Raw genomic sequence first — 15,758 nt, 5'->3', positions numbered from 1 at the left:
TGTGTTGATGCCTGAAATGACACCATGAGCAGTCCAGTGTGGGAGGTGAGCACAAATTGCCCCCTCTGGGCAGACTCTTTGAAAATGCAAACATCCCTGACTGGAGACTCTTTCAGGCTCTAATATCTGCTGTGAGATTTCTCTCTTGTCAGCTGTGTTGTCCTCCCCAGGTGCCCTATTCCCTTCCACTGAAGTGGGGAGGAGAGGGCCGCTGGGGGCCCTGGGAGGGAGGAGAGGTGATGAAAGGCAGAGCAGAGAATTCGGGCAGGAGAAGGGAATAATGCACAGAAGACATACGAACATTAAGCATGTGAAACCAAGCTAAGTTTAATTTAATCACTAAATTCAAGAAAAATGTACAGATGCAAAATTTTTAAAAGATATCCTTTTCCTAATGAGGTGTGCAAAACAGAGGAAAAAAAAAAAAAAAGAAACAACCCTCGGACGACCTCCACAGTTAGTGGGGTTGTGGGGAAACGAACACCCCCACCTATTCTTCGGAGGAGTGTCGATTGGTACAATCTTCTGGAAGGCAGTCTCACTATTTATCAGAATTCTAACTCTGCTTCCCTGGCCCAGCAGTCGCACTTGTGGGATCTCTCCCTCAGAAACCCTAAATAGGCCTATAAAAACCCATAGAACGAGGAGGCTTGGTAAAGCATCGGTGTAGTAGAGTGAAAAGGGAAACAACTCAGATGCCGCTCAGTCGGGGACAGACGAGTAGGTTGTGGTTTATTGATACAGCGGACTGCTAGGCCGGTGTCACGTAGAATAAAATACGTAATTCCGACATAAAAAAGATGAAGTGGCAAAGCAAGATGCAGTGCTGATTCCATATGTGTTATTTTTAAAAGCTATAGAGGCTTAAACACCGTGAAAAGTCTGGAAGGATGGCCTCAACTGCTGCCAGTGATCCTGGCGTGGGGTGAGGGGCAGGGAATTCAGAAGAGACAGGCTTTTCCTTCTAACTTTATATACTTTTCTTAAATTGGTTACAGCAAACAGGTATTATTTTTTATAATTAAAAATAAGTAGACGTTGAAGAAAGAAAAATATGGGGAAATGAGAGTGTGCAGCAGCCTCATTCCCCTGAGCCTGTCTTTGGCCTGGCCTGGCTGCCAGAAGCATCTAATCCCAGGGGAGGGGGGCAGGGTTGGGCCAGCTTTGTCCGGGAAGCCCCGGGCTTCAGTTTTTCCTCAGGGCCCTGCAAGCCAGGAAGCTTTATGAGGCCTCAGGCACCAATGGCCCCCGGGAAGGTCACTCTGAAGATTAAATGAGATAATACGCTGGCAGGCGCCAGGATGGGAAGGGAACCAGGGAACCGGTCGTTATTACTGTTATCACTTAACGTGGATCCTGCAGTCCCCTCCCAGGTCCCTCCCGCCGACACAGATTTTAAGCATTCCAGGCAGGTGTACAAATGCTTAGTTTCCTGTCAGGACTATAACTGCACTTAATTGCCAACAAAACCACTTCAAAAGAGCTGTTCACCTAAGGGATGCTCGTGCCCTTGGAAACCATGGCTACGTGGTTCTACTTGGCTTTACAAGAGCATTACTTCCTCATCCGTTAATGAAAATATAAATAAATAATGATCGCCATGCAAATGGCATACTTTCGTCTTTGCAAGCTAAAGCAGAGATGGTTCCTGGTCACCCCTTTTATGTAAAAAAAAAAAAAAAGTTCAAAGCCGGTGAAAATGAGCAGAGAATAAGCAGAAGTAGAATAAGCTCGTGTTTTCCCTCCTGCCCCCCGACCGCCCCCGCCCCCGAGAAGGGTCTCAGAATCCTGGGATTGTCTCGGAATCCTTCCACCGGAGGTCACCAGAACGGAGATCGTGGCTGTGCAATCAAATGAAACCCATGATGCAAATAATTGGGGTGGGGGGGATGTATTAAATCTAAAGAGCCCTTATTTTACTATAAAAATGTTTGCTTTCTCTACCGAGAAGACTGGATAAAATAAAACTGTGGTCATACACCCACTATTGCTCATAGGAACCCGAAAAAGTGATTATTTGTCTGCCAGAGTGCATGTACAATTACAAGTAAGGGGAAAAAAATTTACCCAGATGGAAGAAATGATAAAGAAAGGAGCTGCCTTTCAGGAACCACAGCTGTATCCAGCTGTGGCTGTTCCGGTCACAGTGTGTGTTGGTCATTTTGTTTGCTGGCCAAACTGATGCATCCTATCATCGTGCTTTTTGACAACTTGAACATCGGCTTTTATTTCCCCTCTCGCGCTCCCCTAATACCATTCTTAATAAGGAAGAAAAATGTTGGCTGTTTTGACTGATAAGTGGAAAACCTCGTTTAGGATTTGGTTTACAAATTCCAAGTGGTGAGGAGGCTAGTGGCGTGAGGACCGGGTGTGCCCAGGCCGGGAGGATCACGGGGTTGGTGAACGACACACAGTTCTGGGCACCCATGTACGAGTGTGCAGGATTTGGGTTTTTGTCCTGTGATTAACCCTGCCTCGGAGGAGGCCCCGCGCTCGCCCATCACCGTCCCGTCGTCCGTCCCACCTTCTATCCTCCAGCTCCTGCAGGATAGTCTCTGGATGGGATCGTAGGGACCGAGGACAGAGTCAGTGGGGGGGATCTTTCGGGGCATGTTTCTTCAGTCTACCAAGTAGGCGGCTGCCGACTTGCACGCCCCCCCTTCTCACATACTAACAAGGGTGGGTTTGTGTTTCAAAACAGACACCCACGGACACACAGATTTTCTCTTTCTCCCTATTTTGAGCTACTCGGAGAAACTGTATCCTATTTATCTGTGTTCACTGCATGGCTGGCAATAGAGGTTCAACAAATATTTGTCGAATGAACACAAAGAAGCCTGTCCCCTGCCTCCCGGGGAGAGGAGTCCTCGCTAATCCCGAGCATGAGCACGAGCACGAGCACGGCCCTGGTGATGGGATGTCAAGGCCCGGAGAGGCCGTCTTCAATGATCTCAGGGAGGAGGAGAGAGGTGAATGGACTTGGCCACAGCACCCGTCCATTCATTTATCAGTTTATTCAACAAATATTTATGTCCCCAGGCCGCCGCTAGGCCCCGGGGGTGCGGCAATTAAGGCACAGGTGGCCCTTCCCGAGGCCGCAGTCGGCTGGAGCCAGGAGGCAGGGAGCAGCGAAGAAAACCGGTTGGAAGCGCTGGGAGGGAAAAAACCGGGTGTTGGGCACGATTAGGACAGTGAGAGGAGACCCCTTTGGGGGGACGCGTGTGAGCTGAAATCGGAAGGGTAGGAAGGGGCGGGAAACCGGGAGGCCGGCCTGGTGCAGGCCCGAGGAGCAGGCCGCGGCCCGGAGCAAGGCGAGCTGCGCAGCGGGTGAAGGACGGAGCAGCGCTCGGGGACGGGCTGGGGGCTAAGTCAGGCTTCTGGAAAACAGAAGAGTGAACTCCATCATCCCAAACGAGGAACTTGGCCCAGTACCCGGCATGTGGCGAGCGTTCAGGAGGTGCCAGCCACGATGGCCCACTGCCGGTTTTGACCAAACGGGCAAGGTTTGGTCAAAATCGTGGAACAGAATGACTAAAACGCGAGCAATGAAAAGATACTCTTTCGTCTGATAAACGTTTCCCTTTAGCCAATTCCCCCCGCAACCAGATTTCACTTACAAAAGGGAAAGCTGGTTTTTGATGGACCCTCTGGGGTTCAATATTTCTTTGTTTTAAACAATCAGAGCCACAGCATCGGGGGCCCTACTGTCAATTTTTTTTAAAGACTGGTGAGGTGCAGCATTTCATCTGCTCGCCTAAGTACGCCGGTGCAGTCGCTGCCGCAGGTGGCCGTTTCAGAAATGAAAGTCGCAGCTAATCAAACCTTAGCCCACATGCCTTAGTGATTTTAATGACACGATTTGTTGCTATGAGACAAAAACATGTTGTGCGGGAAATAATCTGTTAGAAATCATATGACCTTGATTCAAAGGCTTTTGATTAAGAGCATGAACATCCTAGCTCTCTAGAAAAGAAACAAACCCTATGATTAGAGCCTGGTAGTCCTTTTTAAAGCAAATAAAACATTATTAGCCACTTATTAATGGATACGGGGATTTTAAAAAATGGCTGCAAACATTAAAAACTTCCAAGGCCGGTGGCAGAGTTTCTCCTCTTTTACCTTGTCTTTCTCATTCCTACATCAGAGGGAGAAAAATACCAAAAAAAATACCAAAAAAAAAAAAAAAAACCAAAGTGGGGACTGCAGATAAGTAGCCAATCTCGTGGCTTCTTCTCTGTGTGTGGGGAGTTGGCTTTGAAACCATTCAGTGTCCGTTGGTTTGTTGGTGGAGCATCCCTGTGGGCCAGCGCGGTGCTCAGAGACGTGCAGCCAGCGGACACAGCCTGTGCTTCCAGGCTTCCAGGCTAGTAGGGAAGGCGGACAAAAAGGTGACAAGAGTCCTGCTTATTCAAACATATGAGAAATGCTATAAAGGAAATAAAGTGGGGATGATGGGGTGGGTAGGATAAGGCAACTGGGTGAGGGGTGGGCCTCTCTGAACAGGTGGTATCTGAGCTGAGCCCAGAACCACAAGAAGCTGGTCTGTAAAGATAGAGTGCAAACACGCCAGGCAGAGAGGGTGGCCATCTCCTGGTGCCAGAGGTAGGGAGAGGCTTGGGGTGCTCAAGAAGAAGGATGACCAGGGAGGATAGCTGGGGCTTGGTGAGCTTGCAAGAGCATACGAGGGGCTAAGGGCAAGGGCAGGGGCAGGGATCCAATCGTGCAGGGAGGATTTTAAATGCACGAGGAGATCTCCTTGTAGCTGCAGCTGGTTTTGTAAGTGGTCCACTCGTCCAAGATTCATCTAAAAGCAGGGCTGGGCCTCCACCAGGTGACCTGATGGCAGGGGCACTCTTCCCCTTTTCTAGCAACCTGCCCTGCTGCCCTAAAATCCCACCTGACCATCCGGACCTCTTGGAATGTATGTGACCTGCCCACCCACTCCCCCACCCCCAACCCCGGGAAGGCCGGGAAAGCAAATTCTGTGTGGCCTATCTTATCTTGTGGTCCTGTGTTCCCCGCTCTTGGAGGTGCTCTCCACGTCCTCTATCAGCCAGGGAGCTGGGACGGATCCCAGAGCATCCCTTCATCCTCCTGCCCTTCCTTCAGCCCCTACCATTGAGGCCAGGCCTAAGCAATTGCAGGGCAGGCATCGGGGGCAGGGCCAGGACACAGCCCGGGTTGGAGAGACGGACGGGAAGGACCTGACTGGTGTCCCGTGTCAAAGTAGACAATAGATTGAACCCAGGGAACGTGACCACGTTTGGGAGACTGGCTTGGACACATTTCCAGGCCCACCCAGCCCAGTTCCCTGAGTCAGATGGTGGAGAGCCGGAGGCAGTGACTTGAGATTATGTCCCCAGGCACGTCAATGGCTGCTGGCTGCCACGTGAAGAATAAAATCCTCAGCCACATTCCTACCCCCACTACCTTCTGGTTCCCACCTACCTTGTCTGTGATTTGCTTGCTTGCTAGTTTTATTTCGATTTACCTTCCTGCATGTGTCCTACCCTCACAGCAAGAAAACTGTATCATCATCATCATCATCATCATCAATCATTATTATTATTATCATCAGAAAAAGGATACAGGCCAGTAAATGTTGTCTTGAAATGCAAGGTTCCTTCCTGTTGTAACTTGCTAAGCCTCCTGGGTCATCCAACTTCTTGGGCAAAGGTGGCAGTGCTTGGATCACTAGGAGGTACTCAGGGTTTACACTGCAGGACTATCCATTCACTTGGTTCTCTCCAACCCTTGTGTAGGCTAGACTCACCCCTAAGGTGCATCTCCATGTGTAGCCTTCCCACTCCTGAGCCCCTGGGGACCAGGGCAGTTCCCTCAAGGGAAGCCCTCTCACCCTTCCTGGTTGCCTTGCATCCCTCCTCTGGCCTTCGGTTCTCTTCTTTCATGAGCTCAGGCAGGCTGCCCTTCTTCCCTTGGGACCCTGCTGCTCCAGGGCCTGGCTGGGACCCATTTTCTCTTAGGTTACATGTTCCCGTAAGTCCCCACCAGCCCTGGCTGTGCCCCAAGGCCTGCCCTGTTCCCTCTGCAATGGCCCGGAGTGCGTGTCAATTTTAACAAGAGAAGACCAAGTAAGTTGGGAGGTGTTGCCAACTGGTTAGCGACTTCCCAGAGGTACGAGCCAAGTTTTCATCACTCATTTACTTTTTCCTAAGGCAATGGTTTACGTGTGTGTGTGTGTGTGTGTGTGTGTGTGATGTCCCGTTGGGGGGAAGGAAAGAAGAAGAGTAGCTGGAGCATCTATTCCGGAGATAATTTCTCCTAGTCTCAGATTCCAGAAACTTGGAAAATTATGGTAGGGATGGTGGTGTGAGAGAGGATTTCCATGGTTGGATTATGTTAAGTATCTTATTAAAATAGAGGCCTGCGTGGAGCTCTGTGCTTTCCAATTAGAACAGCAAACTCGTGATTTCGCAGATGTTTTTATTTAGGGAAAAAATGACTCAACTTAACAAAAACTATCAAGTAAATAATAGTACAGAAATATGGCAAACATTACAGAGGTGGTAAGTGATATCTGGAACCCGCCGTGCGGAGACAAACACTGGCAGTGAGCTTAGTCCTTCCCACGAAGGAGCTGGAGTTATTCCGCCCTGATCACTTTGCTGTCTTCGCCTACAGGTGGCCCCGACCACCCTGGAGCGGCCTACCAGCAAGTGGTCCAGCCGGCTGTGCGTGGGCAGCCCCTCCCCGGAGCCAGCGTCAGGGGCCCGCACCCTGTGCAGAAGGTCCTCCTCAACTGCCCCAGCCCCTGGGACCAGGACCAGAGGCCCACGCAGAGAGACCACTCCTCCCCGGGCCTCCCGAGGTACCGCTATGACAGGGCCAACGTTCAGAACTTTTTTCCTTTTTAAAAAGATTTTATTTATTTATCCATGAGAAACACAGAGAGAGAAGCAGAGACACAGCCAGAGGGAGAAGCAGGCTCCCTGCAGGGAGCCTAACGTGGGACTCATCCCAGGACCCCGGGGTCACGGCCTGAGCCAAAGGCAGACGCTCAACCACTGAGCCACCCAGGGGCCCTTCAGACTTTTTTTAATGGGAAAAAGAATGACGCCAATGGGATCAAGATGTATCAAAACTCTCCGTTGGTTTGCCACCCAGGGTAGCGACCAAGCCCCACAGGGGCATAGACTCTTCGAGTCAGGTCGAAGTGGAAGCTGATGGATGAGAATCTGTTCACCAGACACACAAAACCACTGGTGACTTGGCAAAATTCTCTCCAAGGAAAGGCCCCCTAAGATGCCACGTGACACCCCCTCCTTTTGCTGCCAGGTCACCTGGCCTCTGAGCCCAGAAAGAGATTTTTATTTTTACTGTGATTGACTTCCACCGGTAGGAAATTCTTGCTTCTATCCCTCGTTGCTACACTCATTTAAACCCAGGTCTTACTTTGGAATTGTACCCTCTGTTAGCTCTCAGCAGCATTTTTTAAAAGCCCGTTGTTTTCTCTTATAATCTAAGCATCCACTCGCATGGGATGCCATTGTCAGGTCTTCCCTATACCTTCTTCCAGAAAACCATTTCTGGTTTTGCTTGACCAGACCAGTTGTCTAATCTGACCTTCAGTCATCTCTCCCCTCCTTGTTCTCCTTTGATCCCTTCTTCACATTTTCCCTTTCTCTTGATTTACAGATCTAAAATACAGAGGAGGGGATCCCTGGGTGGCGCAGCGGTTTGGCGCCTGCCTTTGGCCCAGGGCGCGATCCTGGAGACCCGGAATTGAATCCCACATCGGGCTCCCGGTGCATGGAGCCTGCTTCTCCCTCTGCCTGTGTCTCTGCCCCCCCCTCTCTCTATCATAAATAAATAAAAATTAAAAAAAAAATAAAATAAAATACAGAGGAGGGACTCCTAGAAATGGAACTTCTTAATTTAAGACAAAATCGAAGAGTAGATGAAATGTTTGCTCTTGCTGAAGCACAATTTTTATATACGCTCAGTGCAAAATTATATTCTGTTTTAAGAACAGAATGAGATACAAAGGTCCTATTTAAGCAGATTTTTCAGAAATGCAAAAGTTGGTAATTAGCTCAGACAGTCCATTAAAAGAAAAAAAGCTCATTCTATTTACAATGACTGATAAGGCACATGCCCTCTTCCCCTGTTCCTCAAAAGCCCACATATTCCAGATTTTCTTTCCAGAAAGGGCCTTTATTTTTTGAGAACAGAATCGCATGGAATTGGGGAGCCTGGCTGGCTCAAGCACAGAATCATGTAACTGTTGATCTCAGGGTTGTGAATTCAAGCCCCACATTGGGTGTAGAGATTTAAATAAACTTCAAAAAAATCACATGGAGTTTAAATAATGAAATTAAGAAAATGTGATTTTTTACAACCAGGTAAGGCAAGAACTCTTGCATAAGAAATATCTAAAAGTCCAAGAAAACAAAATTTAAGCATCTTTATGAAACACGTCCACTGGCACTGAACAGGGGAAGCAATAGTAATTTTTTAAGACATTTATTTTGAAATATTTTTAGGTTTACAGAAGAATTGCAAAGTTAGTACAGAGTAATTGTTCTTGTAACATCAATTTAAGCCTGCTATGGTCTCCTTAGGTTTATTTTATCATTTTAGGAATAATGAAAAATAAGTTCAGGTAATGAAGCCAATCCTCCTCTTACTGATAAATTTGAAAGGGAACCTTGACACGGAAACTTTACTGTCATTAACATCCATGATATTGTTTTTACACGGAAGATTTTTAAATTAATGAAGCTTTAACATTTTTTTATCAAATGAGTAATTGTCCTTTATGACAACCAAGCAACTCTCAGTACAATGGAATTTAATGCTAAAAGGATATGGAACTGGATCCCCATTAGATGAAGGCATATTTTATAGGGCTTTTTCCCCTATATATTAATAAAAATCTAAAATAAAAATAATATCCTCAAACAGTCACACTTTAGAAATATAGCACACTTGGGATGTGTGCAATTTTATTTTAAGTCCTGTTGCATAAGACTTTCAAAAATTTTATTGCTCTTTTGGGTAAAAATATAAGCATATGCAACAATCTATAAAAACTGGGGCATATGCACATCGATTTTGTAATCAAAACAGTTTTTATTTTTTTTTTTTTTTTTTTTATTTTTTAAAAATTTTTATTTATTTATGATAGTCACACAGAGAGAGAGGGAGAGAGAGGCAGAGACACAGGCAGAGGGAGAAGCAGGCTCCATGCACCGGGAGCCCGACGTGGGATTCGATCCCGGGTCTCCAGGATCGCGCCCCGGGCCAAAGGCAGGCGCTAAACCGCTGCGCCACCCAGGGATCCCTCAAAACAGTTTTTAAAATTTAGAACATAAAACAACCTTGGGGCGCCTAGGTGGCTCAGTCGGTTAGGCGTCCGCCTTCATCGGCTCAGGTCATGATCCTGGGGTCCTGGGATCAAGCCCCATGTCAGGCTCCTTGCTCAGTGGGGAGCCTGCTTCTCCCTCTGCCCCTCACCCCACTTGCTCATGCTCTCTTGCTCTGTCTGAAATAAATAAATAAAGTATTTTTTAAAAATTATAAAACAGGGACACCTGGGTGGCTCAGTGGTTGAGCGTCTGCCTTCTGCTCAGGGTGTGACCCCGGGGTCCTGGGATCAAGTCCCACATCGGGCTCCCCACAGGGAGCCTGCTTCTCCCTCTATCTCTGCCTCTCTCTATCTGTGTCTCTCGTGAATAAATAAATAATATCTTTAAAAAAAACATTAAAAAAAAACATTATAACACAATCTCAAACATACAACAAATAACAAACATCCATGTTCCCGCTCCCTGGAGTTTTAAACGTTAACATTTTGCCACATGTCCTTCAGAGGTTTTTTTTTTTTTAAGGAAATAAAACATTATAAATTGAGTGGTGGTCCCCCTATCAGTCAGGGTTCAGTTACAGAAAACAACCAACTCGAGTTATTCTCAGAAGGGATTTCACACAGGGAAGCGGGCACTTAACAGGATTGCTGGAGGTCGGAGGAGCAAGCTTTAGGCCAGGCTTCCAGGAATGACCCCAGAGCAGCACCACACGACAGGACACCCAAGAAGCTGCTTCCTCCGTCACCGTGAGAGACGCACAAGATCAGAAGGCCCCGAGAGAGCTCTTCGTGTGAGGCCATGCTGCCAGGGAACAGTCTAGAATCAGGAAGCCACCGCCGTTGGAGGTGTTGGATCCATCCTATACCTGCTAGCTCTACACTGGCCAAGGATGGATGCCTGTGCCCTCCCCTTGACATGGGAAGCTGGTTAATAGGACACTGGGATGCTTCCTGAGGAGCTCAGCACCTCACGGCAGCACTTACCATCAGAAGCCCCGGAGGTGGCAGGAGCGGGGCTTCCACTTCTCCTGGCTTTCCAAATCTCACACGAGGGCATCTGGCCCTTCTCAGCACAGTGTTCATGGGAACACTGGCAACCAAGAAAATAATAAAGATGCCACTTAACAAGTTGGTAGAGGGTCTCTAAAGGGTCTTCCAAATCAGATTTTGATCCATATATTAGCAACAACATAAAGACCTGAAACCTGCAAGTCCTTTTCTACCTTTTGATACATAATTAAATGTTATCTATCATGAGTTAAAAGTCCTGTCTTTCCATCTGAATGCCTAGAACATCAACCTGTATGTCACCCATTATACTGCTTGGTTTTATTGGTGACCATGTCTGCCTTTGTACACACCACTGATCTTCCCAATTAGACAGTCCTTGAATGGAGAAATCGAATCCCGCTCCCTCTTTCGACCCCTAGCGCGGGTCCTTACATATGGCAGCCAGCCCAGATTACTTATTGACTAAAATTCAATGAAGCAACACTCATCCCTCTGGCTCAGAAAAGAAACGGAGGCAGAGGAGAGCTAGCTGGCTCACTGGTATCTTAAAGGCTTTCTTTCCCTCTGGGTCTGCCTTTGTAAAAAAAATAAATTAAGTAAATAAATGAATAAATAAATAAATAAATAAAATTTAAAAACCTACGAAAATTCTACTATAAATGTATTCTTTTCCAGGGACCAACTGTATAACCAGCCACCAAATCGAGCCGGAGTTCCTGAGGAGTCCTTGGAGTGTCCTGCAGAGTTGAGACCACAAGGTCCCCAGGCTCCACCCCCAGCTGCTGTCCCTAGACCCCCTAGTAACCTTCCAGCCAGAGGAACTCTGAAAACCAGCAACTTGCCAGAAGAATTACGTAAGTTGTTTGCAATGTTGTTTTTCCTTCTTTTTGTCAGGTCTTATACTTTGAGAGTACTTGATGATTATTCATCTATGATCTCGGGGATTTCTCATACACACAGTGGAATAAACTTTACTTTTTTACTTTTTTGCTAAAAAAAAAAAAGTAATTGGCATTTTGTGTGGATGTTTTTAGGATTCTGACAGTACCAGCCATACTCACAAAATGCTTACCACGAGATTTTCTTAAACATAAACTCCAGCGACAAGTAACCCCAGTGCTTCTCTCTTCTAAATGATGCTCTTGAGTGGACCTGTCCCTGGGTAAATTGATTGGATGTCCATGTGGTATTGGCCAGGGACCTAGCGTTTCGCCATAAATTAGCAGCAGCCATCAAGAACGAGGTCATTTCCTGTAGGAATGAGCAATCTTGTTTGGAAAAAGTGGTCTCACATTCTCCATACTGCTTTACAACCAAATGCAAAGTAAGGCTTTTATTTAAAGAAACATTCGACTAAGTGTCAGGTGATGATTCTTTTTCCATATTTTGCAGCCAGAACCAGAAATGTTGAAATATCACCAAGATGTTCTCATATTAAGGTCAGGCAGGACAGTAAGTTCCAGAAATCTTATGAAAAGAGCCACTGCTTGTGAAATTGTAATATTCTGTTGTGCTTGCTAGAGAAGTTCAGGTGATTCCAAGAAGCCCTTTGCAAACCCGGGTGCCTCTTTGAACTAGACGTGAAAATTAAGCCTTTTGCATTTGCTGACGCCTATCTGGGGAGTCTGTGCTCACTAGTCATTTAGGATTCTGGAAGATTTGTACGGCAAGGATCATTCAAAAAATATATTTTTTTTAATCTTCTTGAAATCTTACACATTTTAATCTTGAGCATTTCTGGAGAATGGATGTTGCCTGGCATGGGCTCTAAGCCGGATGTCTGTCTGTAGATCATATTGATCTTACTATAATCTGTAAAGGAGTCCCCAAATTCTTACATGGGGACTGGATGAGTGTTAGGTGTTAAGAATACAATGAGTGCTGTCAGTGTGCCTGGCTGCTTCAATGAGTCAATGTGACCGGGTGCCCACGGCTATTTGAGAAATTTGCTTAAAAAAAAACCCAGAGCCCAAGCATAGGTGAATGCGTACGCACTTGTATTTTCTCTCTAGCCTTCCTTTCTCCCCCAGCCTCTGCCCCAGGGACTTCCTGAGATTGAGCCTGTCCAACCCGACGAAAAGCCAACAACACCGAGATTACCCATCTATCACATTAACACGCTAGCCAGATAACGTCCCAGAAGATTTCAGCCCGAGAAAACACGGGTTTGCATCCTGCCCGGGTCACACTGTGGGCACCACGCCATCTGTTTGCTCCAGGCTGACCCAGGGAGGAGGCAGGGAGCCGGTGCCGCTGGGTGCCCAGAGGTGGCATCTGTTTTTCAAGCCCCCGGGGTTCCTGGGCTGTGCTTTAGTGCGCCCCAGCTTCCTGGCCACTCTCCCACCAGCAAGTGGATAAGGGGAGGGAGGGGGCAAGGAGCCACTTTCTCCCTCTCCCCTAACTGTCCTTGTCAAACAAGGGTTCGGGGCAGCAGAGAGCATCGGAAAACGCAAGAGGACACTGCTGGGTGGCCCCTTAGCAAGGTTCAGCTTCTTGGCCCGCTGTGAGTCCTCCTTAGGGCCCGTGCCAAGTGTGTCTAAGTCACCGGGAGGTGGCCTGACCCTAAGGACCCGCGGGTTCTGGGTGACAGATTTTGTTCACGCATCATGTGGTTTCTCAGCAGACCTCCTTGGCTGTCTCGGGCTGCCAGCATTCTTCTTTCCCTGCGCTCCCCTTTCAGGGACCCCAGCCCCCGGGGGCCTGAGCATCTCTGTCCTGAGAACAGCAATTCCCACAGCTGCAGGCATAAGCCCTGGGACCACCCCCATCCCAGAGTTTCACTCTATTATTCTAGAGAGACAAAAGCCACTGCATGCGATTTACAAGTGTTTGGAATAGAATCATTTGACGAGTCTCTATTAAATGTGAAAAATCTCTCTTAGGGAAAGTCTTTATCACTTATTCTATGGACACAGCCATGGAGGTGGTGAAGTTTGTGAACTTTTTGCTGGTCAATGGCTTCCAAACTGCAGTAAGTATTTTACCCAGGGAGAAGATGGAACAATGAAAGTGAGTATAGTGAGAAGAAAAACAGAGGGAGGAAAAAAAATAAAATATATATATGTATGTATGTATGTATGTATGTATGTATGTATGTATGTATGTAACTGTTGAGGTTTTAAACGGTATTGCCCGAATTCTGTGATGATGGACTAAATGCCTAAGGAGGTGGGTAACTGCGTCTAGACCTCTAACTCTCCGGAGGCTCCGGCGCTCCTTCTTGCACACTTCTTGGGCTGCCGACCCGGGTACCCGCGAACAGGCCAGCACGGGGTTACTCACTGCTGACCAGCAGCGCAGCTCGGCCCCCGCCGGAGGAGGACGCCGGGCTCTCCTTCGCCCTTTCCCGCCGAGCCGACAGTGCTCTGGCCGGGACTCCTGTGACACGGAGGCCGCAGGCTCCTCGGCCACCTGCTGCCGCACCAGGCCCGTCTGCAGGGTGGTGGCCTGGGAGGCCTGGGGGACGAGGCCCCGGGCCTGGCCTCCTTCCAGGCCTCGGGGCGGCTGCAGCGCTTCAGGGCCAGGAACACAGGGGCCAGGTTCTCAGCTGGTGGCGTCCAGCCCCGGGGAGTTGGGCGACCCCGCCCTGCGTCCACCGTGACCCCGGCCCCAGAGATCTCAGCCCGCACGCGCCCCGAGTCCGCCTGCAGCGCCTTCCAGCAGCACAGCTTAGTCACGTCCGTTCTTCTGTAGGATAAATGAAATACCCCGGGAGGCCGCTCAGGGGGCTGGCTTTCCTAAAACACTGAGATCACTTCTTTCCCTTCCCAGAGACCCGCTCTGGGTATTCGGTGACAGTGAATTCTAGAAGGTGATGAAAAACTAAGGAAAACATCCAGGAATCGGAATGTTGAAGGATAAAAAAAAGGGGGGGGAATACCTAGTAGCTACGTGTCCATTTTAATGATTGCGTAGCATCATTTAACAGTTTTCATCAAATTTTTTTCTTTATTCTGTGATTTTTTTTTTAAACAGGAGTGTCTGCAAGTTTAAAATGCGTCCGCTGTATACATTCCAACTTATATGACTGTGTAGAAACCAACATTTCAGTTTCTCTTTTCTAGAATAAGAAAGCACCGTGGTAACCATGCCATAAAATCAAATTACGGGTTATAAGACCCACATTTCAGAAAAGATCTTACTTTTTGGTCATTTCCAAATAAGCATACTGATTGCCCTTGGAGAAGAGGACAGGTTTTTATGACCTTAACGATCAGGTGGCTACTTAGGATTTAAATCTGTCCCTGATCCTGATGACTGAAGCCTTGGAGTAGAATCGCAGAGCCCCGCCCTGGACAGCTAACTTACTATGTTGATACATCGAGAGCCCCTTAGTTGGGGGGGCGGTGTGGGGAAGATAGAAAGCACTTAATGGATAATTTAAGGAAAGTTTAATGAAAGGACTATTTTTCAAAGCTCTGGGTAAATTTTAAGAAATCCACAGGAAACAGAGCAATATCCTGGGACCGGCAACCGCAGGGATTGCTATCACCCCGGGTCTAAAGAGGCAAGGGAAGAGTGGTTACGGTGACAATAGAAATTTATTTCCTAGTTCTGGAGGCTGAACATCCAAGACTAAGGTGTCGGCAACACTGGTTTCTTTCTGGGCCTCCTCCTTGGCTTGTGTATGTGAGCACAGCTTCCTCGGCTCGGAGATGGCTGTCTTCTTCCCGTGTCTTCACCTGGTCTTTGCTCTGTGTGTGTCCTAATCTCCTCTTCTAAGGACACCAAGTCGTATCGGATCAGGGCCCACCCAGATGACCCCATTTTATCCCACCTCTTTAAAGTCTCTATCTCCAAATACAGTCACGCTGAGGCACTGGGGGTTAAGGCTTCAAGTAACGAGTTTGGGGTGGGGGTGGGGGTTGGGGGGACACAGTTTGGCCTGTAACAGTGGCTCTGTGGAGAAGTTGGCCTTATAGAAGCTGTGGACTTTGGCGGAGATCTGGAGAGACCAATGAGAGATGTCCAGCACATGTGCCTCCCAGGAAGTCCATCCACCTCAGTAGCGAGGAATGGTTTAGGTGCTAGGGTAACAATAAATATAACCATGTATTGAGTTCTTTCTTCAAACACGGCTTTATGATACACCTTTTCCATGTGCAATTGTTTTAATCCTCACAACCATCCTGGGAAGTAGGTTTAGTAACCACGTATTACAAATAAGGGTAATAAGACTTAGAGAGTTTCGGTGATGTTTTTAAAGTCACGCAAGTGGCAAGTGCAGAAGCCAACAGTAGAACCAAGGGTAGAGCCAAGCTGTCTGTGTCTTCTCAACCCCGACCCCGTACTGCTTCTGTCTCATGTAATAGAAGTGGATTATGGATCCAGTCGCAGAAAGCCGCACGAGCTTTCACAAGATTACCTCATGCGGTCTTTGGCCATAGATGTTTTATTTATTTTTTTTAAGATTTTCTTT

The 15,758-nt window shown here is 47.7% G+C and overlaps 1 protein-coding gene across 2 annotated transcripts in view; it reads left to right on the top strand.

Moving 5' to 3' along the window:
* TRAF3IP2 (TRAF3 interacting protein 2) overlaps positions 1–15,758 on the top strand; it is a 42,128-nt gene that overhangs the window by 16,812 nt on the left and 9,558 nt on the right. For both annotated transcript variants that reach the window (XM_055329911.1, XM_055329912.1), the window contains 3 exons: positions 6,643–6,829; positions 11,015–11,193; positions 13,222–13,310. In XM_055329911.1, coding sequence (XP_055185886.1) covers positions 6,643–6,829; positions 11,015–11,193; positions 13,222–13,310 — 455 coding nt within the window. The remainder of the gene's footprint in view (positions 1–6,642; positions 6,830–11,014; positions 11,194–13,221; positions 13,311–15,758) is intronic.

This window comes from Nyctereutes procyonoides, unplaced genomic scaffold, assembly GCF_905146905.1.
Source record: "Nyctereutes procyonoides isolate TBG_1078 unplaced genomic scaffold, NYPRO_anot_genome, whole genome shotgun sequence".
NCBI lineage: Eukaryota > Metazoa > Chordata > Mammalia > Carnivora > Canidae > Nyctereutes > Nyctereutes procyonoides.
Note: the sequence above shows the minus strand (reverse complement) of the source record. Positions and strands in the feature narration are given on the sequence as shown.